The 25,699-nt window shown below is 42.0% G+C and overlaps 2 protein-coding genes across 3 annotated transcripts in view; both read left to right on the top strand.

The window, feature by feature from the left end:
• The window catches only part of ptprr (protein tyrosine phosphatase receptor type R), a 197,044-nt gene extending 181,317 nt beyond the window's left edge, over positions 1 to 15,727 (top strand). Inside the window, exon 13 of the mRNA XM_078567910.1 lies at positions 14,518 to 15,727. Within this exon, the coding sequence (XP_078424036.1) occupies positions 14,518 to 14,611 (94 nt within the window). The 3' untranslated portion in view covers positions 14,612 to 15,727. The remainder of the gene's footprint in view (positions 1 to 14,517) is intronic.
• Positions 15,728 to 17,825: 2,098 nt separating this feature from the next.
• The window catches only part of LOC144696519 (receptor-type tyrosine-protein phosphatase beta-like), a 105,948-nt gene continuing 98,074 nt past the window's right edge, over positions 17,826 to 25,699 (top strand). For both annotated transcript variants that reach the window (XM_078567908.1, XM_078567907.1), the window contains exons 1-2: positions 17,826 to 17,932; positions 18,846 to 19,247. In XM_078567908.1, coding sequence (XP_078424034.1) covers positions 17,878 to 17,932; positions 18,846 to 19,247 — 457 coding nt within the window. In that variant the 5' untranslated portion in view covers positions 17,826 to 17,877. The remainder of the gene's footprint in view (positions 17,933 to 18,845; positions 19,248 to 25,699) is intronic.

Genomic DNA, 25,699 nt, shown 5'->3' with positions numbered 1-25,699 from the left:
TGCAGAGCAGAGTGGGCAGGACTATTTCTCTATAGACTTTCAGCTTGGTAGGCAGACTTACTCCTTTTCAATCACAGACTGATGTTCAAGTTTTGCTGAAGGCTACTCTTCTTTGACAATTCTCGTATGTGTCGCGTTGTCAATTCAGACAGCTCGAGAGAGTGTGCTGCCAAGATAAGTGAACTTATCCACTGCCAACAGGTTCTAGTCATGGACTAAAACCCTAAGCTTCAGATAGGGCTTTCTCGGAACAGGCTGGTACATTATCACCATTTTCTTTGTGCTGATCGTAAGGCCAAAGTTGTCACATGCATTGGAAAGCAAGTCCGTGCTACATTGCATGTCCAGCTCTGAACTGGCAGATAGTGCACAGTCATTAGCAAACAGGAAATCAGGAAGCATTTCCTTGGAGACCTTGAACTTTGCCTGGAGTCGTCTCAAATTGAGCAGCTTCCTGTCCATGCGATATCTGATTTCAATACCAGGATCACCATCATGGAAGGCATTGGACAGCATGGCAGAGAAACATCTGATGAAGAGGGTTGCCACTAGCATGCATTATTAGTGACTGGGAATGGGTGAGAAGACTCACCATCACACAGGACATGTACAAGCACACCACCATGGAACTGTCGAACCATTGTGATGAATTTCTCAGGACAGCCAAATTCTCCATTGCCTTCCAAAGGTCTCGGTCAGGTCAACAAACATGGTATAGAGGTCCATGTTCTGTTCTTGGCATTTTTCCTGGAGCTGTCTAACTGCAAACATCATATCTGTGGTTCATTGACCTTTTCTGAAACCGCACTGACTCTCTGGCAGCAGCTTCTGGTCGAGATGTTGCAGTAAGCAGTTCAGAAGGATTCTGCAGAAGATTTTGCCAGCGATGGAGAAGAGTGAGATTCCTCAATGATTGTGGCAAGATTGATGAGTTCCTTTCCATTTATACAGGTGGACAATGGAGGTGTCTTTGTATTCTTGCTGGCTGGTTCCTCATTCACACATACTCATAGACTCTGTGTTCCTTCTGCAACGCTGGTGTCCGGGAAGGAAGCCAAAAATGATCAACAATTGTGATCAGAGTGCAAGCCATGTTACTTGTCTGCCTCCACCTCCACAAGCCAGCCCCCATATCTATCCAGGGCGATTGGCACATTCCCTCCCTAGTCACCAATCTCACTCAACTATCAAGTTTGGGTTCAGTATAACACGTGCATTAATGTACAGGAGCTGTGACTCATTTCCTCCTCCACTCAGCCCCATGGCACCTGTAGCTAGCTCACTAAAAATGAAATATACTTCCAAAGTTTGGCTCGGAGTCACCTCAACCTCACCCTATCCCACACATTGACAGTGAAAATGTGAATCCTGTATAAAAGTAACAGGAAATGAGTTCAAAGGTTTGGTGGGGAGGAGGGGAGCATGCGGAGGTTGTCCCTGTCAGTGACATTCAATTCTAGGCTTACACATTGGCAATGATAATGTTAACTTAAATTCTGCTAATATTTAGAATGGGTAAAGTACTGACCACATAAATTATTGCATTCATGCTGTGAATAAGGCTTTTGTGCCTCTAGTTCTCACATTTTCAATCCTAATCTTTCATTGAATAAATCCTGCATTCAATGTTTTGCATATCTCTATTTCATCTATTTAGATTCTCACCATCCTTGGCTGTAATGTACGTGCGACAATTCATCAAAATACTGTACTTCAGTAAACCAAATATAAGTATTAGTTAAAATTAATTTCTTTAACAAATCCTAAAATAGCAAAACGTACATTGTGATCCCTCCTTGAGTTCATTGTGATTTAGTTATTTGTTTGGGAACTGTAATTGCCAGGCTGGAAGCTAACTGAGTGGCTGAGCTTGGGGCAATTTGACCAGCCCATGGGCAGTGGGGATGGATTCTGGGGATGGGGGTGCAGATAGCAGTAAAATAGCAGGGAGCCCCATTGAGACATCTCCCTGATGCATTCCCACCTCTGGCGACTTTCCCAGTCGTGGGCTAGGAACTAGGCAGGCTGCCCACCCCACAGAGCCAGGCAACCAATTAGTCCAAAGAAGGCCTCACTTAGATGCCATTTTGAGCTGGCATCAATATTTTACTGACATAGAAGCTCCAATGACAGAATTGCAAGAATGAAAGATTTCCCCTCCATTCCGTTATCCTTATTGGCCTTGGAAGTACAGTGCTACTGTGTTGGCCAATGAGAACGCCTTCACATTAAGCTGCCCTCCCTTTTTCCCGCCTGCCTCAGCAGCACCCACCTCTCCTGGGGGGACTGCCAAAGCTTTAGAGCTGCCAGCCCTCTGATTGAACCTGCAACATCGGGAACCCTTAATAGGATGACAAATTAGGCAGCCACCACCCTGAAGATCATGTCACTGGTCTCACTGCCAGCAAGCATGGACTCAGGATTTGGTCATGATGATGGGGTTCCGAAGCCCATCAGAAAATCCAGCCCGAGGAACTGGCTGAGCAAGCAGGCTTCATTAATATGACGCCAGCTATCTGCCTGCCAAAAAGGAGTGTGGAAAGTTGTAGCAGGACAGCTGCCATCATTTGAAGATCAGATGACCCAGAGATCCCCCAACAACTCTCGGGCAAGTCGTAGGGGGAGGTGGGATGTTGGCAGGGTCTCATGGCTGGGAAGTGGTGGGGTTAGCCCAGAAAAGCAGCAGCCCAGACTTTCCTTGCAAAGCTATGAGGAGCACTTCTGCTGCTCCTGGCCTCACAGAGAAAAGTTTAGCACTTGCCATACAGGAGCCGCTTCTTTCTGCAGAAGAGCTTTCACTGATAACTCGGCTATCGAAATGCTATTCAAGTCCTACGTACATCATAAAACACTGTCACAATGGGCGAGGTCTCCCAATTTGTTTACTTCCCGAATGGGACTCCAATTTTGTTATGTTCCTGGGTGAGGAGGAATGAGCTGGCTCCTCTTCTTTATTCAACCCCCTCAGTTGGTCAGAACAAGATTAATTTAAAAGGGATCCCTTCCCCCATGGATACCTTTTCTCAGCCCAAATGTGTTTATTTTTTTTAGAAGGAGCCAATTCAACCAAGTTTTCTTGAATCAAAGAAAGGGTAAATTTATTAGTTACTAAAAACTCAAGGAAAATAATAAAAAATGCAACACACACAGATCAGAAATGAGAAGTTATGAGTCCAAATAAAAGTTTTAAAAATATATGAATCAGTCTTTGGCTTGTCCACGAGGCATAGTTGGTGAAACATTGTGGCCGTTAAGTTGGGTGATTCCGGTAGAGATGACTTTGGCAGTTTCGCAGGTGGTTTGGAGACACTTGATTCTGCAGAGCAGCTGAAGGGGCTGCCCTATTTTCTTTTTGATTGTGGCTTCTGCTGAGCCTTGCCTCCAGCAACAGAGAGAGACAGAGAAAGACTTTATCTGCAACTGTAGGGGTGACTAGTTGGTTGTCTTCCTGCTGTCACATACACAGCACACCAGCACTCTAGTACACACTGCACTGCTCTGCAGCTATATTTTTAACCCATTTTCCCGGTGTATTCCTGTAAGGGGAAAAAAAAAACATGTCTTGCACCCAGAGTCTGTTTTCTTTCATTTCTGACCATTTTACCCATTCTGAGATATAAATCAACAGGAGATGGATTTTACATGACTGCTGAGACGTGGTAATCTTTGCCTGCGCAACCACAGGAGATTAAAGTTCAGTCTTTTGCATCTTTCTTACCTCCCTTTCAAGTGTCTCTGCTTGAAGAAGGCCATGACACCTTCAGGTGCGACACTCCATGTTCTCTCAGGACAGGTCTGTCAGTATCATCCACATAGGAATTTTTCAGAAAGTGGTCACTTTACATTATCAACCATTTTTTGCTCAGTGTCCTAGTTTGTATTTCTTTAAAAAAATATACATCTTCCTTAAAAAGTTCAATATACCCATAAGTAATTCGTGGCTTCAATCAGCTTTTCATGACAATTCTATGAAGACATAAGTCCTCCCATCTGATTCAGAGTATCTAGATGAGATATTATTCCTGAAACTTGCAGCAAGCTTAATTGGAGCAGGGTATTACATGATATTTACAGCATACTTACATTATATTTAGACAGCACCTTCCAAATCTACGACCACTACCATCTAGAAGGACAAGGGCAGCAGACACCTGGGAACACCACCACCTGGAAGTTCCTCCCCTCCAAGCCACACACCATCCTGACTTGGAAATATATTGCTGTTCCTTCACTGTTGCTGGGTCAGAATCCAGGAACTCCCTCCCTAACGGCACTGTGGGTGTATCTAAAACCACATGGACTGCAGCAGTTCAAGAAGGCAGCTCACCACCACCTTCTCAAGGGCAGTTATGGATGGCAATAAATGCTGACCTAGCCAGTGATGCCCACATCTCATGAATGTATGAAAATCAAAAAATATTTACAGCACAGAAACAGGTCTATGCTGGTGTTTATGCTCACCAGCCTTCTTTCACATATCCTTCTCTTCCTTTCTCCCTCATGTGCTTATCAAGTTTCCCCTCAGCAAATTTTAGTCAGCCAAAGATGGAGAAGAGAAAGTGAGAATATGAGAGGGAGTTAAAGTGATGAAACGCAGCAAGGTCAGAATCACAACTGCAGACAGAACAGTTGCATTCGGCAATGTGGTCACCTAAATCTGTGTTGTAGAGGAGACCACACTCTGAGCTTTCAATGAAAAATATTAAATTGCCGCCCAAGAAGAACTTGGGCTCCTGGACAATGGTGTGGGATGGGGGCAAACGAACAAACATTACATTTGCTGTGTTTGCGCAGGGAAGGTAACTGGAAAGCGGGGTTGTGGGAGAATGGGGAGGGTGTGGGGGGTGCGGGGGGTGAGGGGGAAATAAAGAAAATATGTGCCTGATGGGGGCAGTATGTTGCAGGTGATGGAAATGGTGGCAAATGTTTTGATGAATGCAGAAACTGGTGTGGTGAAAGGTGAACACCCACATTTGTGAGAGAATCAAAAGCAGATGAGGCACAGGAAATGGGAGCAGCATTATTTCAGGTCTGATGAAACACTGTTGAAGGGAAAAATTGGCTGAAAGATAAATGGAATTGCAGCAGCTCTGTTGTGGAAAGTGGAATCATCAGGACAGGAATTGAGGGAATGGGAATGGAGTCTTTGCAGACAACAGTGTGTTAAACAAGTGTAATTCAGGTAGATGCGTGTTTGTAATTTCATCAGTAAAGTGATAGAAGACACCATCGACAGCACCATCAAATGACACCTATTCACCTGAAGCCTGCTTGCTAACACTCAGCACAGGTCCTAGAAACACTCAAGGGTAAACTTTACCACAGCCACGATCCAAACATGGGCATGAGAGTTTTATATGCAAGAAATGAGGTGAAAGTAGCTAATTGATGTCAGTAGCTGGGGAGGAGAGGTGTCAATGATAAAACCTTCCAGTGCCTGATGTTAAATCTGATACATGTGAAAATTAACAATGAGGGAATACTCCTCCAGGCCTCACGAAGAAGGTTTAAACTGCCCCTGTGCCCCACCACTGATCACAAGATCCTCCCCAAACCTACAATTTAACTGAATGCTGAGGTCCTTTCCTTCAGTCCAGAGCTGCTTCTCGCCAATTTCAGGTGGCAGACTGACTGGACACATGCAGATGAGGCCCAGGCATTGAAATGGTTGAAACCATGTGTTGATGAGGTAAAGTTTGTTGCCCATCCGATTTCCACCCCCAACCAATTTAAAATCAGGGATTATGTGTCCGTGCTCCCCAGTTTATAAACAACATCAAGACTATGAAGCATGTTTTCATTTGCACTCTACTGAACAAGTTAGTCTACTCTTAGCCTACTGTGCAACTTTCTGCACAAGTATCGTTGTAGCATATGGTTCCACCATTGTCTCTGATTGAACAAAGGACGAAGAAGTTTCTGTTTTTCATAATTTGATCTTATTTATCACAACCTTCTGGATCTGGTAGTTGATTGGAATTCTTAAGGATTTCATTGAACACTGTCGACAAGCTGGATAAGCTTGTGGTTGTACAGTTCCGTGGGTTTTAATGGCTATTTTTTGCATACTTTATATGTGATTAAATACAATTTAACCCTATTTAATCAAGATTAGGAAACCCGTCACTATTTAGCAAATAATTCCGACAGTTATTCATCTAACTCTGTCACAAAATGCGTGGTTGTGTTTTATAATATGTTGCTAAATCCAGAAATGTAGTTGCCAGACTAATCAAAAGCCTTTGTTTGTGGCAGACATTAGTCATTTAGTTTTCTGGTTTTCTGCATGCTTTGGTCATTAAATTCCAGAACTGAGTCATGTTCTGTCAATATTCCAGTATTTACACAATAAAACACAAGTAAGATTAAGGCGTGCTCTTCACAAAGTCATTAAACATGTTAAATGTATAAGGATTGTGTAGTTGGGAAGGGTTGGATAGAAATTCAGGGGTATGGTTCCCCGTAGGGTGATCTCCCATTCTCCAGTCAAGCTATTGGGGAAATTCCAAGTGGAAACAAAATGCCTCACATTAAGAAGGAAGGGAAGATTGGAGGTCATCAGTGTATACTTGTCTCCTTCATTTCCCTAACGCATGACCAGAATAAATAAAACCTTTTAAACAGGTCTACCACATATCCTCTCAGTTAGGAATGAGAAAGAAAAGTGGACTGGCTTTTAAAAGCCAGGTTCGATTTCAAGATGCACAGATCGTTTTATTTTTAAAAAAAATAGAATTTCTAGATTTTAAGGCGGGGTTTTTTTTTAGAAAGTAAGACTTTGTCCAGTAAGAAATCAGATGTGTCGTTTCTAAAATAATTATTACAAACTGAATTAAATGAGGGCTGTAAAATGAATCTCAGATGGTCCTGTCTGTAATTGCAGGAATGTTGGAGTGGAGGAATTTTCTATCCTTGAGTCACATCTGTGGAACTGAGGCTTCTACCTAATGATTAGACAGGATGTAGTGCAGTCAGTTAATATTAGTGACAGGAAAAATGCTTCACTTTGTGTGGCCGTGCGATCTACCTCAGGACATCGTTGCTATTAAGGACAGACCTGGAGAACAAAGCAATATCTCCGGGAAAAATACATTTCTACATGGAAAATGGGTAACATCAAACTTGGCGTGTTGATGTGAATGGCTGAGGTCTTGAATGTTCTGTAAATTTTCAACTATAATATAAGCCTTCAAAAACTAATCCTCTCAAAAACTTTGTCTAATACAAGATGAATTAAAATCTTTCCCTGAACCTTAAAAAAAAACTACATTGACCATGAGGATGAAATGAGTGACTGATATCTGTAAAGGGGGTGGTTTGATCTGCTTACTTTAATCTTTATTCTGTAAACTATAAAAAGATTGTAACGTTTGCAAGATAAATCTGAATGTTTCAAAAAGGTGACAAATTGGATTTTTGCACCATTGCATTAAGCAAATGATCACAACAGTGACACCCCTGAAAAATGCTGACATCACCTCTGCTTGTATACATTGTTAGTCCATTAAAAAAAGATCAGTATGGCTGATTGTCTATCACAATAATCTTTCATTGTGATCTCAAAACCAGTGGATCAAATCAATGTTCTACAGTTCTGCCACATCCAGTCGTGAGTGGTGATAGACAATTAAACAACTAATCAGAGAAGGAGTCCCCATAAATATCCTCATCCTCCATGATGGGAGAGCCAAGCACGTCAGTGCAAAAGATAAGACTGAAGCATTTGCAACCACCTTCAGCCAGAAGTGCCGAGTGGATGATCCATCTTGGCCCCCTCCGAATGTCCCTATCACAGATGGCAGTCTTCAGCCAATTCGATTTACTCCACGTGATATTAAGAAATAGCTGAAGGCACTGGAAACTGCAAAGGCTACGGGCTCTGACTACATTCCAGCAGTCGTACTAAGACTTGTGCTACAGGATTAGCTGCACCCCTAGCCAAGCTATTCCAGTACAGCTACAACATTGGTATCTACCCAACAATTTGTAAAATTGCCCAGGTATGTCCTGTCCACAAAAAACAGGAACAATGCATCTTGGACAATTCCTGCCCCATGAGTCGACTCTCGACCATCAGTGAAGTAATGAAAGATGTCATGAACAGTGCTGTCAAGCAGGACTTACTCAGTAATAACCTGCTCACTACCGTTCAGTTTGTGTTCCACCAGGGCCACTCGGCTCCTCACCTCGTTACAGCCTTGGTCCAGGTGAGGTGAGAGTGACTGTCCTTGACATTAAGGCAGCAAGTGTGGCATCAGGGAGCCCTAGCAAAACTGAAATACAATGGAAATCAGGGGGAAAATTCTCAGCTGGCTAGAGTCGTACCTAGCACAAAGGAAGATGATTGTGGTTGTTATGAGTCAATCATCTCAATTTCAAGACATCACTGCAGGAGTTCCTCAGGGTAGTGTCCTAGGCCCAACCATGTTAAGCTGCTGGCCTTCCCTCCATCATAAGGTCAGAAGTGGAGATGTTGACTGATGATTACAAAACTTTTGATACCATTTGTAACTCTTCAGATACTGAAGCAATCCATGCCCAAATGCAACAATTCATGAACAACATTCAGGCTTGAGCTGATAAGTGGCAAGTAACATTCGCACCATACAAGTGCCAGGCTATGACCATCTCCAACTGGAGAGATAGACATCTCCCTTTGACATTCGATGGCATTGCTATCATTGAATCCCCCAACTTCAATATCCTTGGGGTTGCCATTGACCAGAAAGTTAACTGGACCAGTAATATAAATACTGTGGCCACAACAGCAGGACAGAGGCTAGGAATTCTGCGATGAGTAACTCACCTCCTGACCCCACAAAACCTGTCCCACCATCTATGAAGATGTGATGGAATGCTCTCTACTTGCCTGGATGAGTGCAGCTCCAGCAACACTCAAGAAGTACCACACCATCCAGGAAAAGCAGCCCACATGATTGGCACCTCATCCACCACAATAAACATTTACTCCCGCCATTACCAACACATAGTGGCAGCAGTGTTTTCCATATACAAGATGCACTGGAGCAACTTGCCATGCCTTCTTCAACAACACCTTCCAAACCTGTGACCTCTGCTACCTAGAAGGACAAGGGCAGCAGATGTATGGGAACATAACCACCTGCAAGTTCCCCTCCACACTACACACCATCCTGACATGAAACTATATTGCCGTTCCTTCACTGTCGCTGAGTTGAAATCCTGGAACTCCCTCACTAATAGCACTGTGGGCGTACCTGCGGCAAATGGACTGCAGCAGTTCAAGAAGGCTGCTCATTACCACCTCCTAAAGGGCAATTAGGTATGAGCAACAAATGCTGCCTAGCCGGCAATGCCCACATCTGTGAAACAAAAAGAATTTTTAAAATTATGTGCAGTTAATCGTTGAATTCACCAGCATCTGTAAATAAACTATGGGTGAAGATCTGAAGACTGCCTGCTGGGTGAAAATAAGGTGGATGCATCCAGAAAATGGCAGGGAATATTCCCAGGACTATAGACAATAGAGAATAAGAAATGCTTCATAATGATTTCAAGGTCGGTATTTTCTTTTGTGTATCATGTAGCTTTGCCATTTTTTCAATCCTTTGTTCTGCCATTTATATGTTTCTGTCATGATGACCACACTGAGCAGTTATCAGCAAATAATACATTTTCTGCATTTCATAAAATAATTCACACACTATTACTGGCTGTAATACTCCTATATTTATGCAACTTTATCCTCTGTGTTATTCTGTACCATATTTCTAAATAAGCTATACTGAATATACTTTCATGCTGTTTGAATTGATCATACCATTTTCACAATGAGTGCGTAGGCAGTACATGTTGGAACTGTAGCTTCTTCAAACATGTATTGCCTTCAATGTGTTTTGTTTATGAAAGGTGCATCCAGTTCACATTCAATCATATGGTAATTACATATTCAGCCTGCTATTTAAATTAAGATGCACATTTCTTCCAGATAACATCAACAGTAACATTCTATAATTGCCCAAATATTTGAATTCTCAAAGCGTGACATATTAGAGTCAGGACTGCTGGGCAGAGGCTGTAGTGTAATGTAAAATTCCAAAGCATTAATTTGATGGAAACTGAGAGATTCTTTTTCATAAAAGGATTCTTTTTGAAGCAATCTATGTTTATGTAAGGCTTTCCCATCTGGAACCATCCCATGGTTCTTTAGAAGAAGAGGAAGCAAGAAATTGTAGTTTAAGAAAACCGAATGATTGAGTTTGGACTTTCCTGAAAATTGGTGTTGATGGGAGTGGGGGACATAATAACTGAGAAAGAGTTTGATGTCAAAAAGTGAGGAGCAAAGTCAAAAGACTGAGTTAATTGGTAACAAATCTCATAAAGCAAATATTTATAATGAGAGAGGGTGGTTGCTGCGGAGGAACTGAGAAAGCAGGATGAGATTGGAAGGGGAGGGAAGGGTGGTTCCAGAGGAGGTAGAAGCAGCTAAGTAAAAAATAGCCTCAATCTTGGAGATGAAGAAGCTCATTAACCTCTAACATAGACCATCAGAAGTCAGGACTGAGAGGATTTGCGAGAGGTGGTTTGTTCTAGGGAAGAGGAGTTTGGGATAATCTTTTCCCTTGAAGATGATACTGGCATAATACCTTCTCATGTTTTGACTAATGCTAGCAAGGCCTCAATGCCCTGAAATGGTGGGCCTTCTCTTTGAACCATTACATTATTGCTGCTTCCGTAGTATTGGAAGATAGGGATTCCAGAATTGATGAAATGGGAACATGTGTTAATATCAGGACAGTGTATAACTTGGAGAAGGTGATCAGGTTCCCATGATGGAGCTACTCTGCCTTCTTGGAGATAAAGGTTGCAAAGCTGAGAACTACAGTTGATGTAATCTTGATGAGTTGCTGCAGTGCATTCTGCAGCCACATTGCATCAATGTGGGAGGGGTGAATATTGAACTTGGTGATGGTGGTCTGAGCCTTTTAGATGATGGATGGCTTTGAAGTGGGAATACCTGACCTGTGCCTTGTCCTTGTAGCTACAGTATTGATAATGCTGATCCAGTTAATCTTCTGGCCAATGGTGAACCCAAATATATTGTTGGTAGATGACTAAGTAGGAATGATGCTGTTAAAAATCAAAGGGAGGGAGTTGGGCATTTTTATTAGAGATCATCATAACATACATATTACCTGCCATCTCTCTACCCAAGCCTGGATGTTGTCCTGATCTTGCTGTAGGTTGGCATTGGCTGGTTCATCAGGAACTCCTGCAGTGATGTACTGGAGCTACAATTATTGACCAGCAGACTGCTCATGAATCATATAAGCCCAACCCAAAGCCCTCAAATTTCACATTGCAAAGCTGGTTGTTGTACCATGGAGAATGTTAAGGATAAGCAACTAATGTGAAGAGGGATCAATAGAAGAGGAGAGGCAAGTGCTAAATGGGTCAATAGAGGGTGAAATTGTTGTGGTTGGTTGCAGACCAGAGCAAAATAAGTTGAGAGTTAGGAAGGCTTATTTAAAGCAGCTAGGACGTTTTTTTCAGGAGGGAAAGTAGAAGTGTTAGGCAATCAATGTAACTTGGATGATGAGGAAAATGAGGAGCTCTAAATGACCTTGTTGAAGATTATGACCTCAATGGTGAAGAGGCTTTGCGATAAATTGATTATTGGGATGACCCTGGCTGTCAGTTAGGAGAGTAAATTAAAAATTGATTCTAAGTGAAGACAGGAAAGGGAGCATTCCTGAGTTAAGAGTCGGTTGATGTTGGAATCCATCTTGTAGTTGCCAAGCAAGGGGAATGCCTTGATGTAAGGTTGGGATTTTGGTGAGGAATTTGGAAGAGCAGTAACTGATGAGTATTTGGAATGAAGATGGGTAGTGGTAGAGGATGAAGAGCTAAAGGAGTAAAAAGATTAAATGAGATGGGACCTGAAGATGAGGGCCACATTGTTAAGGTGGGGAGGATATAGTTTAAGTGCAACAGGATTTGGTAACTTCAGCCACATTTTGGGAAAGCCCATAATATTGGTGCACCGGACTATGATGAGGTTGTAGATGGAGAGGTCCTAATTCCCCTGAGAAGAGATGTTTTGCAGCATAATGTGAAGTAGGTGTACTGGGTATAGAACTGCCAACTGGACTTTGAAAATGGGATAAAAGGTGAAGCTCATTAGCTTCTGACTTCAGTATCACTCAACTGATGTATCCAAGAAAGGCAACAATGATTCCTTATCCAGCAGTAGAAGAACTAATCCCAAATTTCTGAAGCGGTTATTGTCAGGATCCTGATTTAAGTGAACCCCTGACTGGAATAGCTGAAAGACTTAGGAATGCCCATTAAAACATCTGCATGATTAACTTGGCTGAACATTTGAAGAGAGGCTTTTCCAGGTTTCAATGGAGTAAGTGTAATTCATGCTTGGTGCAACATGCAACATGCAATATGCTCAGACAGAATGGAGCCTGAGCCGGGGACCCACTGACACTGTAAATAATGCTTGAAACAATTTATCCTTCCAGTCTAAAAGTGCACAAGACGGGTCATTTCAGTCATGATGGATGCTGATTATAAATTGATAAAATGGAGCACTGACCCACAGACCACTCTTTGAAGAAGCAAGAGAATTATGCAAACAGCATAGCTATAATTTCACACAACTGTTTCCTATCCCAGAGAAGTGCCTTAGGTTTTGCTGGAACCTCTCTTTCTTTCTGTTACTCTCTGTCATTTCTCTGCGTGCACCCATACTGTAATGGTAGAATTGTTACAAAGTGGCGTCAGACTGTCTAGTTCACTCTAGTTAAATGGAACCTTAATTACAAATTTACACTAAAGGGCACAAAGGTCTCAGCCCTTCCAATTGACTTGAGCTACAAGCCTGTAGTGTAGCAACAGGGCCTGAAAATAAACCAAGGTCCAGGTAACCCAAGTATCATCCAATGATGGGAGCTCTTCAGTGCCATGTAAGGGTTGTTCCTCTGAATATCCTATAAAAACCCATTGATATGGAGGAGACCGAATCCATGGTAGGCTGGGTGAAGGGGCTTCCTATGTTGGAAGTTTACATGACCTCAACCTAGTAGAAGGCTGAAGCATCTTCAAAGGTCACATACACAGGGAAAAGAGGTGCACCAGCCTCTTCACTGATGGAAATAGGGCCCATGTGGCAGCTCAGTTCTGATTCATGACTGGACCCCCTTAAAAAAAAGTATGAAATTTTACAAGAATTGTTTGCTCACCCACTTCCCACCTTATAAAGTGAGCAAATGTTGGCCTCTTTTGGGTTGATCCAGACCTGGCATACTTCACTGAGCTTCCCACCTTTTTCAGAAATGAACATTTCAATATGACTGCAAAAGAAACCCAGGTTCACACTAGCACAGATACGATTGTGTAAACGCTACTGCCTGCCTGTGCCCTTTAGAATCAGGAGTAGGATTTGGGGAACACTAGCTTTTGCACTACTCACACTGGTATATAAAACCAGAAAATGCTGGAAAAGCTCAGCAGGTCTGACAGCCTCTGTGGAGACAGAAACAGAGTTAATGTTTCAAGTCTTTATGACCCTTCTCCAGAGCTGTCTCCTCAGATGCTGTCAGACCTGCTGAGTTTTTCCAGCATTTTTTGTTTTTGTTTCAGATTTCCAGCATCCGCAATATTACACTTTAATGCAAAATCTAGCCCAAATGCCAGACCCACACACTTCTCCCCACCATCATTCCCCAGCATTTTTCTCTTCTTATGTCCCTCACCTCTTCTAAAGATACTAAATCATGATAGAATAAAATGTTGATAATCTGTAATTCAAAGTCTTGCTGTAGAAACCTTTGAAAAAGGTTAAATCTTATTGAATGGAGTGTAAGTGTATTTTTAAAGGCGTAATAAGTTCATAATTACTAATGAAAAACCTCTCTGGCCATGGAAAGCTAATTTTATATTGGTAGAATTTCGGAATTATGGTAAAATTCCCATGTTTTTAAAATAATATATTTTTAAGGGTTTGTTTGTGGTATTTCAGCTTCTACTTTCATCCCATGAATATGCCCAATAATTTATTTCGCTGTCTGTAAAATTTAATTTAAGGTGAAGGATAATCAATGCCTTTGCTTCCTGGTTTGCTGTACATGAGAATACATCAATGTGATTAGCTGTTTACTCTGTTTAATGAAATCACTATTGCTGTGTGCCTGGTGATCCCCTTGATTTGGCACCAGATTCAACCCAATGTCAGGCAAATGGAAGTCCATGTCACAGAGATCACTAAATCTTTGTGGATAGCTTCCTTCGAGGTCAGTGGTGAGTGCCGTCACTTTCCGCTGCCTGCAAAATCTAGCCCAAATGCCAGACCCACACACTTCTCCCCACCATCATTCCCCAGCGTTTTCCTCTTCTCACCTCTTCTAAAGATACTAAATCATGATAGAAAAAATGTTGATAATCTGTGATTCTAATTTCAGAAGGTTATATGTGCTCATTTTCATTTTAGCAGAAGTTCAATGTCTTTTTATCTGTTTGCTTTCTTTACAGAGGAGGAATGATTCAGACAAGTGAACAGTATGGATTCGTACATCATGCCCTAAGTCTTTATGAGAGCACAATCTCAGCTGACGCTAGCCAGTGAATCTGTCAGATAATACTCTTCATATGTGACAATCTAATTCAAAGTTACATGGGAGTGAGCTAAATTATCTCTTGAAGGTAATGTTGTGTTTATTACCGGGAAACAAAAAGTGGAATTACCTCCAGCGGAAGGGTGATACATGGCAAACTTGGAAACTAGTCAAGAGTAGGACTGGAAATTACTGTGTGCCAGATTGATTAAAGATAGTTGATTGAATGTTGTGTAAATTTTCCTAAATTCTGTTATGGGAAGATGCAGCTAACTACAATATCATGTGGCATATTATATGTGTCTAATAAAGGCCTTTCCTGTGAAGTTCAGTTCAACAATACTTGCAGTGGTCTCAGAAAAACAGTGCTGGTTGAATTTGGATTTTCTGCATTTTGAACTGGCACAGTTCTTGATGTGATCTATTAATGTATACATGTGATAAGTGCTATTTCATAATGTGGTGAATTTTATTTCTTTACCACATTATTGTCTTGCTGCCGAAATGCACAAGTGTTTTATTCATGAATTTTGAATAACTGTCCAATCCTGGAATATTTTAAAACTCTCTAAATGTTTTGTATGTAATGTAGAAGCAGATTTTTATTTGTGACATGGTGTTAAATTGTATGCCTATTTATAATCCTAACTAGCAGTCAACTTGCACAATGTTAAACAATCACTATATGTATTCCTATGTCCATGACAATGTATTTCTATTGAGATTGTCTAAATGTTTAAGCTTCCTAGATATTATGCAAATCCCAATGTGATTGACACTTACGGCATCTTTTTCTCTCTAATGTTGTGAAGTGGTGTCAACATTTTCTTTCCCTTGGCAGACAAGAAGTGCACTGTATAAATGTATGGGAATATATATACCATTGTAATAATGGAAGCCCAAAAATATGAAGCATTGATGTAGCTTTATTCTGTATGTAGCACTTGGCATATGTTCCAGTTGATGAGACATATTTTAAATTCCTTCTTTGTCGTGTGCAGGAAATTGTTTACATTAATAAGTTGTTTACAGAAAGCAGTGCAGAATCTGCACAAGATAATTTGTGTTTTTATTCAGCACTGTTACTTTTTGTGTATGATGACAATAAATACAACAGATTTTGGAAATCTTGTTTTGGCATGGATGTTTCAATCAGAAACCCTTCAATGTTCCTAATACCACCTTTACCCAAATATTAGGGGCATGAGTGAATTACAATTAAAATGATGTGTACATCAAACTAAAATATGTCACTGTTGAGGAATAGGAATAAGGTTCACTAGGTTGATTTCTGGGATATGAAGAGGTTTTATGTAGAAAGACTGAGCAGATTAGACTTGAGCAGATTGAGCAGATACATATAGTGGTAATGTTACTGGGCTGGTGATCCAGAGGCCCAACCTAATGCTCTGAGGACATGGGTTCAAATCCCACCACAGCAGCTGGTGGAAATTAAATGCAATTCATAAAAATCTGTAATATAAAGCTAGTCTCAGTAATGGTGACCATGACAACTATCATCAATTGTTGTAAAAACCCATCTGGTTCATTGGCCCTTTAGGGAAGGAAATCTGCCACCCTTACCTGTCTGGCCTACATGTGACTCCGGACCCACATCAATGTGGCTGACTCTTAACTGCCCTCAGTTCAGTGGAAATCAGGGATGGGCAACAAATGCTGATCTTGCCAGTGATGTCCACATCCCATGAAAGAATTTTAAAAAAACAAAGATTAGGTCTATACTCATCGGAGTTTATAAAAATGAGAGGTGATCTTATCAAAACAGTTAAGATTCTTAGGGAGCTTGAACAGAATAGATCCTGAGAGGATGTCTCTCATCATGGGGTAATCAGGATAATGAGTGTCCCATTTAAGACAGAGATGAGGAGGAATTTCTTCTCTCAGAGGATTGTTAATCTTTGGAGTTCTCTGCCCCAGAGAGCAGTGGAGGTGGGGTCATTGAATGTATTCAAGGCTGAGCTAGACAGATTTTTGATCTACAAGCAAATCAAAGGTTATGGAGGGCAGGCAGGAAGGTGGAGTTGAGACCATTTTCACATCAGCCATGATTTTACTGAATGGCAGAGCAGATTCGAGGGACTGAATGCCTTACTCCTGCTCCTATTCCTTGTGCTTTTATCTAGTGTCAGTATCGAGCAATTCCCAGGTTACAGCCAAAATTGATAAAACACCTCTACCCAGCTCCAATAATGCGCCTCATCAGCACCCTGTGAAAAGCATCACCTATTGCAGAAGTGTGAATATGTTTTTCACACATAAGCTGTCTCTGTGTGCCCCCGCAAAGATTGATAACTCAACAGCAATTATTACCAAATGTGCCAGTTTTGTTTTGTGGGTCCTCTCCTATGATGGACGGGTGTGAGATTGTCGAGTCTGACACTGCTGACAGAAAGATAATTCCTTTTGTTTGAGTGCGAATTGGACCCAGCTCCCAGATTTGAAACACAAACCTACTTTATTGACAATCCTTTGGTTGCTGTATATAATAGATGGTAAGTAATTCACAATCATGCAAAATGCTACTCTTAATGTGCTAGTGAGTTGTTCTGATATGAAAACTTTAATTGACTTTTTCTTTAAATTTACTGGTGGATCTTATGGAGATTACTATACTTCTATTTTAAGACAATGGTAGATTGAGTCATACCTCCGATAATACCTGTAATGCTCAATCACCAGAAAAACCGTCATCTGACTTAAATACCTGTCCTTAAAGAGCTGCAGTTCCAACTTGTAGCTAATATTGACAATAACTTTGCAGCATTTAAATTTATGAAGTGTTCCAATTGTGCAAGTTGTTTAAAATGGCTGCAACGTTTTAAGGATCGTGTGTTTATTCAACGATTGTAAACATGGAGTGGTTCGATGTTATTCTATGCCGACAGCTATATGATTACAGTAAATTTGCCTTCTCGCAGATTGCACTAAAAATATTACAATCACGTCACAGCCAAAACTGGGATTGAATGGACCAGTTTTGACACCCTGGGCACAGTGATCAGAGGTGGCTTTGCAGCAGCGGACAAAAATAATGTCCCTTCACATCTGGCTGCTGTGCCCATGAGGGGAAGGATGACTTCCGACAAGTCGCACTAAATGACACTCTGGTATGAAAGATCCAACAGCAATTGAATAGAAGGAAGTGGTCGTCACTAGCCTTTTTTTCCCCTGAAGGCACATTTCCTTTCGAGGCTTAGCTGCAGCAATCTGTGCTTATAGTGGCAGCATGTAACTTAGTTACAAGAATAGAGGAAAAATGGATATCCTTTTCTTCATGGTGGCTTTTACATATGCGCCGCTGGCTTTATCTGGTGAGTAAGTTTATTAAATTCAGCACTGCCCCATAGCTGTGTAAGAATCTGCGTTAATTATTCAAGGTTAATTCGTGCCAGCAGTACAAGGCTCACAGCAGTTTAAAAAAACAAGCGGAAATGAGTTTATGTACACAACAGTACTCTTGTTCGCTGTGACAAACCCCCGCACATACATTACATTGTGAGATAGTTTGCAGTATCTAGTCCTAATTTGTAGTTTGCTGGAGTTGATGAAATAAATAAAGATAACACTGATATCTTCCGGTTTCAGCCCCAGTGGCTTCTCTCCGTCAGCTTTGTGGAAGGGGCTGCAGTCACTTGGTGGCCATTTAACAAAGTTAAAGAGTCTATGTCATGGTAACACCTTGGGGGTTGTGGGGACCTTTGTCCCTATGCCGGGAACATCGAACACAGACAAGCAACTAAAGTGAAACTTCATCCCCCTTGTGTTGGGACAACCCTGGCTGGGGTGGGGTGGGGGGGTGGTGGGGGGTGGAGATGGAGCATGAGATCTTGGTCTTTGGCCTCGAGAAGTCAGAAGTTTAATGACCCGAAATGATTTCCAACCACTTAAAGCAAAATATAAGAAAATGGGTTTGTGCCTTATGTCCAATCGTTATAGGGTTTTGAATGAGTGGTCTCGATGTAAACCAGGGGGACTAAACTTCTGATGAAAAGTGGTCCCCTGCGTATTGATAAAGCCTCCGTGCTGGATCATTCTGTTATTGTGGGAGAATCTGTGTTTGTTAAACAGTTTAATGTTCATGTACAGAATGAGTTGCATGTGCGCAAGGGAGTAGAACATGCTCCTTGGCGCTTTTCTAGTTTTCTGACAGTGTAAAACAAGATGCCTCTTGCCTGTTGTAACTGGCTTGTGAGCTTGTGTATGTGTTGGTCCTTTCCCTCGCAGGCGGATTCCTGATCCTACATTCTCGCAAGGAACAGTGCCTGCTGGGCAACAGAGAGAAGGTGTTGGTTGGCACATGCAACTTGACCAACCCGTGGCAACAATGGCAGTGGACGGACCAGGACAAGCTGCGCCTCTGGCAGATCGACCAGTGCCTGGCTGTGGTCAGCTCCACCCGCCGGCACTCTAGCACCCTGGTCCTGCAAGACTGCGCCGGGGCGCCTCGGTGGAGATGCTACGACAATCAGCCGGGCCGCATCGGGCTCGCCCAGGCGAAAATGCTCCTCAAAAAGATGGGCTACCTGGCGGTGGTGAAAGCCGAGACGAAGTATCACGATAGCTGGCTTAGGTACGAGCTCGGGGAGAACGGGGAGCCCGTTAAACTGAACATGTGCCCAACTCAAGGTGAGATACTGACAATTGGCGTGACAGATGTGTCCAGTTTGTTACAATCCCCAAATCCATCAGATTATCTGATCGTGAAATGGTATCTGTGAGGCCCACTCTGCAACACCCAATACATGTCACACAATCTCTCACCTCTAATTGTGGACCCATCTCTTAAACACATGAAAAATCCCGCCTATAATTATACTACTTATAAGGTTAGCATTAACCAATAAAGAAAACTGAGGTCACGGGTAAACCACGTTGGGGAGGGAGAGCCATGAGCAAGTCTTGTTCTTTATGTTATCTGATGGCACCTTAACATCATGTTAATCTGAAACATCACTGGGCACTGAGCTAGAGGGTAGAAGCCTTCCAGTATTAGGATGTAAGAACAACAGAAAGTCCCAGGGTCAAAAATGGGCAATCGGCCAGTTGTCCTGTATTTTACTTCGTTCACCAGTGGAGTGGATTGGTGAGTATCGTGACCCTTTGTGCGTGTTGCGTGTGTGTGAGACTTTCGTTCCCAGCAACACATGGAACATGAGTGCCAGGAACAATAAATAGCACTTCCCACTTCTGTTGTGTAATGGGAACAGCAGCCTACTGATGTCGGATCAAAATCGGGTTTATTAACAGGGTGGGGGGGGGGGGGAGTAAAAGCTCCCAATGATGCACCTCAGCTCCAGCCTCACAAGAGCAACTCCCCTCCCTGCGCCAGGGCGAGATTTCATCCCCTGTTTCTCACACTGAAGGAGCGAATTTCCTTATTTAGTAAAATTTCGACTCGAGGCCACATCGGCACTTGAGAGTTACAACGAGCGTCCAAACTCATTTGATGTGAGAACCTTCAGAGACAGCAGACAGAGGGAGACTTTCATCTCGAACAGTCTCATCCCTCAGCTACACTGGAACCTAGAGTTTATCAGCGGCTAAAGGCAACTGGACAACCGCCCATCCCGCTAAAACAGGGTTTCATATATATATATATATAATATATATAGAAAGGGTTAGCGGTCTTTGGAAAGGACATTTGAGGTGAAAATTCTGGACGAAAAAAAAACCAAATTATGAGGTTGAAGCTGCTCTTGCTTTCAAGAGGGTTAAAGAGTATAATCTACACTTCGAAAAGTTCTCGCTCTCACAGAGCTGTAACATAAAAGGATGGGTGGCGGTTTCCTTTTCGGGGTGATGTGGACGTCCAGAGTTCTTTTGGAGAGGAAGGATATGACAGTGAGATAGGCCTTGACTCGACTGGTAGTTTACTCGGCGACGAAGGCAATGCTGATTTATAGCTGCCTCTGAATATCCTAATACTCCTCCCAGATAAACCGAATACATTTTGATTTTATCCTCAAACTCAACACCGTCGATCCTTACTTTTGCGTTTTAAACTCTATCTTACCCAGTAACGAGTGCCCAGCATAATTGAGAAAATAAGTACAATTTACATTTCCTAATCCACTTGTTTTTTTGTAATGGTGGGAAACTCTTTCGAGTTATGAACAGTCACAGATTGCAACTCTTTCGAGTACAATCACAGTTCTTGGTTTGAGAGGCACAAGGCCTCTTTTCTCTTCACTGGGTCGATGGTTTTCGCCCTCTTTTTGGCGTCCATTTCCATGCGATGCTTAAAAGATTTCAAATAACAAAAGAGACCGGGATTTCGCCAACAATCTGTGCTTCCTGAACAGGGTTAGCTGCTGTGGAAAGTGAAATGGAATTTTATTTTTTTTTTTTCCTTTTATGGGTGTGGACCTAAAGTGAAGGCGGCGAATTTCTGAGGAGGAATTTCCGATTTAAAAGAAAAAAAAGGATCGGAAAAGTGAGGAGGGAAGTGGGGTTGACATCCTCAAGCTGCACGGGAGCCCAGGGAACCTCGGAAATGGTATCCCTGGTTCTCTGCACGTACGGATAAAAGCAATCCCACTCCACCTACTGGCACTTTCCACCCTGGGACTTGGCGGGAGATGGGCTTGAGGCAGTTGAAGTGGAAAATAATGTCACAGTTTGGGAATACAATCCCCACCCCCCACCCCCCCCAAACTCGCTACTGTTTCATTCTTTTATTTTTCTTTAACGTTTTCCTTTGAAATGTTTTCTCGCTTTTTCCCTGTTGATATTTTCTTTTCCAACATATCTCTTACACTCGATTTGCTGCTTTGCGCATCTGCCTCTTCATATTCTTTAGTTCTGCCGTTCAGTTTGGTTGGCTCCATGATCTATTTGCATCTCTTCACCATAATCTGCTCAGGTCCGTGCCTACTTATTAATATATTTTTTCTTGTTTTTTTTTCTCTCCCTCCTTCTTCATGCTTCCTAACTTGGTTGTTCCTGTCTATTTTTGTTTCCTTTTCTACTTTGCTGCACTATTGCACAATTTGCCCTCTCCGAACCCCAGAGTTGCTCACCCCTATATTTTCCCATTTCAGGCTTCTGACTAGCAAATTCCCATCCCCAGCAATCAGCCCCCCTCATCTACTGCTTGAAAAAATATCCAGTGTGAGTCAAAGGGTGCTGAGTGGTGCCAGTATAGCAACCTTGTGACCTTGCATGCAGCAGGAGTGCATCGTGGGACATGCCTGGGTAATAAGGAGTGATCCTGACTCCTTGGATACCAGGGGGGAAAAGAGGCTGGAAACTTGGGAAGAGCAGGTTGAATGAGTAATGCTCAATTGGGTTCACCTTTAGGATGCTGGATGGTGTGCTTATAGATTACTCCAAAATTTAAGCTGGAAACTGAGGTTGCAGCAGGGCCCTGTGTTGCTATACAGTAATTGACACTAGTAACAGAAATCAGATTAGCTGCTATGAAATTGTTCCTCTTGCAATTTCTAATTGAGATATAAATCCAGCAGTCAGTTATTTCTAAACCTATAATTTTACTGCCACTTTCACAACAATGCAAGTTAGTTGCACAAGGACATGCAAATGGCAATGTAGTGTGAGAATCATGTCTTCATTGGATTCCCATTGGACTTAGTGCACCAAATCTAAGCACTGCCAACCCCCCTCGAGTACGCTTTCCCATATTGTTGGAGTTCTGGAACTTAACTTCAGTCCAATGTGAAACTAGATTGCAAAATTCTTATTCAATGCTTTAGATGTCTTGGTGCTTGATAAACTTTGTATTGAATCTCTATAATATAACCAAAAACTTAACATTGACATTTGTGCTCTCCTAATGTGAAAGAAGTGACAGGGAGGATGAGCTTTATCTAAGTATACTGGCAAAGCTTTCACCTAGTGGGCAAAGCATGAAATGCACTCTGCAAGATAACTTGCGTGCTGTAGCAGTGATTACTATTCTATAGTGTCAGTGTGAAGCAGTTTTACTTCACACTGACCTGAGAAGCTGTTTTTATAAATATCTGGAGTTAGGCCCCAAACCCATTCCAGGAGAGTGAGACTTTCTGGTTTCTGATTTGAATTCATGCTAAGTCCATGATGTAAGTGCAGCTTTAAACCAGTAACAAAATTAAACTAAAATATAGTGATCTGTTTATAGACATGCACAGTTTAGTGTAAGAGGTTTCTCCCATAGGCTGTTCCAACTTCTCTATTCCTCAAACCCCTTAATATGTTCATGCTTTACCTCTTTATAACTCTAACTAATCATCCAGTACTTTTTTGGATGCTATAATTAGTTCAGCATCATTGTAGTAATTCTACATACTGATAACTCTGATTTTTCTTCTCATTTTGACCTTTATGTATCTAGTGTTTGTCTTGAGATCTTGTCTTTGATTTACCTAACAATGAAAATAATCAGTTTACTTAGTCTATTCCTTGTACAATTTGTGCACCTGTATCTTAATCGCCATTCAATATTTGCAGTTCAAATGCATGTGGTTCGAGTTGCCTTAGCTTTTTTCTTCATAATTCAAGACCCACAATCCTGGTATCTGTTTGGTAAATCCACATTACACTGTCTCCAGGGCTATTATATACACCCTATAGTGAGGAGGCGCAAAGTGTACACAGTATTCCAAATGTGATTTAACCATTAATGCAAAATTAAAATACTGTGGTTGCTGGAGATCTGAAATATAAGCAGAAAACATGAGAAATAGTCAGCAGGTCAGGCAACATCTGTGGAGAGAGAAACAGAGTTAAAGTTTCAGATTGATGGCCTTTCATCAGAGCTCTAACCACTGTTTTGTGCAATAATTGCAATCTATTTCCTATTATAATTCAATCTCCTGTAATACTCCTCTGTACTTGGCATCATCAGAAAGCTTTGAAAACCAATCCTTTGTGCAAATCCAGAAATATGTGAGAGAACGAGCAAACGAATTCTCCACAACAACCGCTGGGACACCTTGCTAAACACTGCCTGCCAGTTTGAGGATCATCTGTTTCAGAATCATCAGAAATCAGAGAGTAGGCATAAATGGCCATTTTCTGGTTGGCAGGATGTGATGAATGGTGCCACAGGAATCAATGCTGGGTCCTCAATTCTTTACAATTTATATGAATAATTTGGATGAAGGGACCAAAGGTATGGGGGGGAATTTTCCACCCGTCAGGGAGAGTTGTGCGGGGGCGGGAGGGAGTGGGCACAAACCCAATCGGCGCTCCCGATCAGGTCCATGCCGCCATTTTACGTAGGCGGACCAATTAAGACCTGCCCAGCGTGACGTGCACCCAGAAGCGCTGTGCACTCCCCATGCACGCGAAAGAGCGCAGAAATCTCCCTGAGACACCTCTGTGATCAGTTTAAGGTTTAAAAATTTAAATAAAGAAAATAAAATATTTTAAGACATGTCCCCTCATGTGACAGTGTCAAGGAACATTAATGAAAAAATTTATTTAATTTATAAATCCTTCAAGAAACCTCATCCTGCCCATGGATGAGGTTCCATGAAAAATGCCAAGGTCGCCTGGGCTTTTCGTCTGCCCGCCAACCTTAAGGTTGGACAGGCAGCTCAGTGAATAACTTTAATGGATACTTAAATGGCCTTAATAGGCCTTTGAAAGTTCGGCGGGCGTGCAGCCGACCTGGGTGCGTGCCCGCCAAACTGAAGGTCTGAATGATGCGCAGTGACGTCAGGACGCACGCCCAACGTCACCGCGTGTCATTTTACGCACGTGCGTACGGGGCCCACCACCGCACACCAATGGGAAAATTCTGCCCATGATTGTTAAATTTGCTGATGATACAAAGATAGGTAGGACAGTAAGTTGTGAAGAGGACATAAGGAGTCTACAAAAGGATATAGATCAGTTAGGTGAGTGGGCAAAGATCTGGCAAATAGAGTCTAATGTGTGAAAATGAGAGGTTGCCCATTTTGGCAGGGTGAATAAAATAGAAGCATATTATCTAAATGGTGAGAGATCGCCGAGCTCTGAGATGCCGAGGGACCCGGGTGTCTTAGTGCATGAATCGCAAAAGGTTAGTATGTAGGTGCAGCAAGTAATTAGCAAAACTCAAGCAAGTAATAGAATGTTATCACTTATTGCAAGGGGAATTGAAGACAAGAGTAGGGAGATGAAAGCAAAATGCGGATGCTGGAAATCTTAAACAAAAGCAGAAAACGCCGTAAAAACTCAGCAGGTCTAGCAGCATCTGTGGAGAGAGAAACAGAGTTAACGTTTTAAGTCCATATGAGACTTCTTCAGAACTTCTATAAGAGTAGGGTGGTTATGCTTCAATTATATAGGGCATTGGTGAGGCCACATCTGGAGTACTGTGTACAGAATTGGTCTTATTTAAGGGAAGATGTAAATATATTGGAAGCAGTTTATTGAAGGTTTACTGGATTAATACCTGGAATGGGCAAGTTGTCTTATGAGGAAAAACTGGACAGGCTAGGTTTGTATCTCCTGGAGTTTAGAAGAGTAAAGAGGCGAGTTGATTGAAACATAAAAGATCCTGAGAGGACTTGACAGGGTTGATGTACAGAGGATATTTCATCTTGTGGAAGAATCTAGAAATAGGGATCACTGTTTAAGAATAAGGAGTTGTCCATTTAAGACGGAGATGAGGAAAATTTTTTTCTCTCAGAGGGTTGCGAGACTTTGGAATTCTCTTCCTCAAAATGTGTTGAGGTCTTTGAATATCTTTAAGGCAGAGGTAGATAGGTTCTTGATAAGCAAGGGGGTGAAAAGTTATCGGGGGTAGGCAGGAATGTGGAGTTGAGGTTAAAAGTAGATCAGCCATGATCTTATTGAATGGTGGAGCAGGCTCAAGGTGCCAAGTGGCCTACTCCTGCTCCTATTTGTATGTTCATGTGTTTACCACAGCCCTTTACTCTCTGCTTTTCATCTAATTTTCTATCCATGCCATCATTTTCTATTTTATGCCATCATGCCTCATTTTCTCAACCATTTTCTTATGTGTTTTTTTATCAAATGTTTTCTGGAAGTTACATATAAACTACATTTATTGCACCCCTGATCTATACCTTCCAATATTCTCTCAAACATGACCTAAATTGGGTGTGGTAGCATAGCGGTTATGGTGCTGG

The sequence above is a fragment of the Cetorhinus maximus genome, chromosome 22 (assembly GCF_964194155.1).
Source record: "Cetorhinus maximus chromosome 22, sCetMax3.hap1.1, whole genome shotgun sequence".
NCBI classification, from domain to species: Eukaryota; Metazoa; Chordata; class Chondrichthyes; order Lamniformes; family Cetorhinidae; genus Cetorhinus; species Cetorhinus maximus.
Note: the sequence above shows the minus strand (reverse complement) of the source record. Positions and strands in the feature narration are given on the sequence as shown.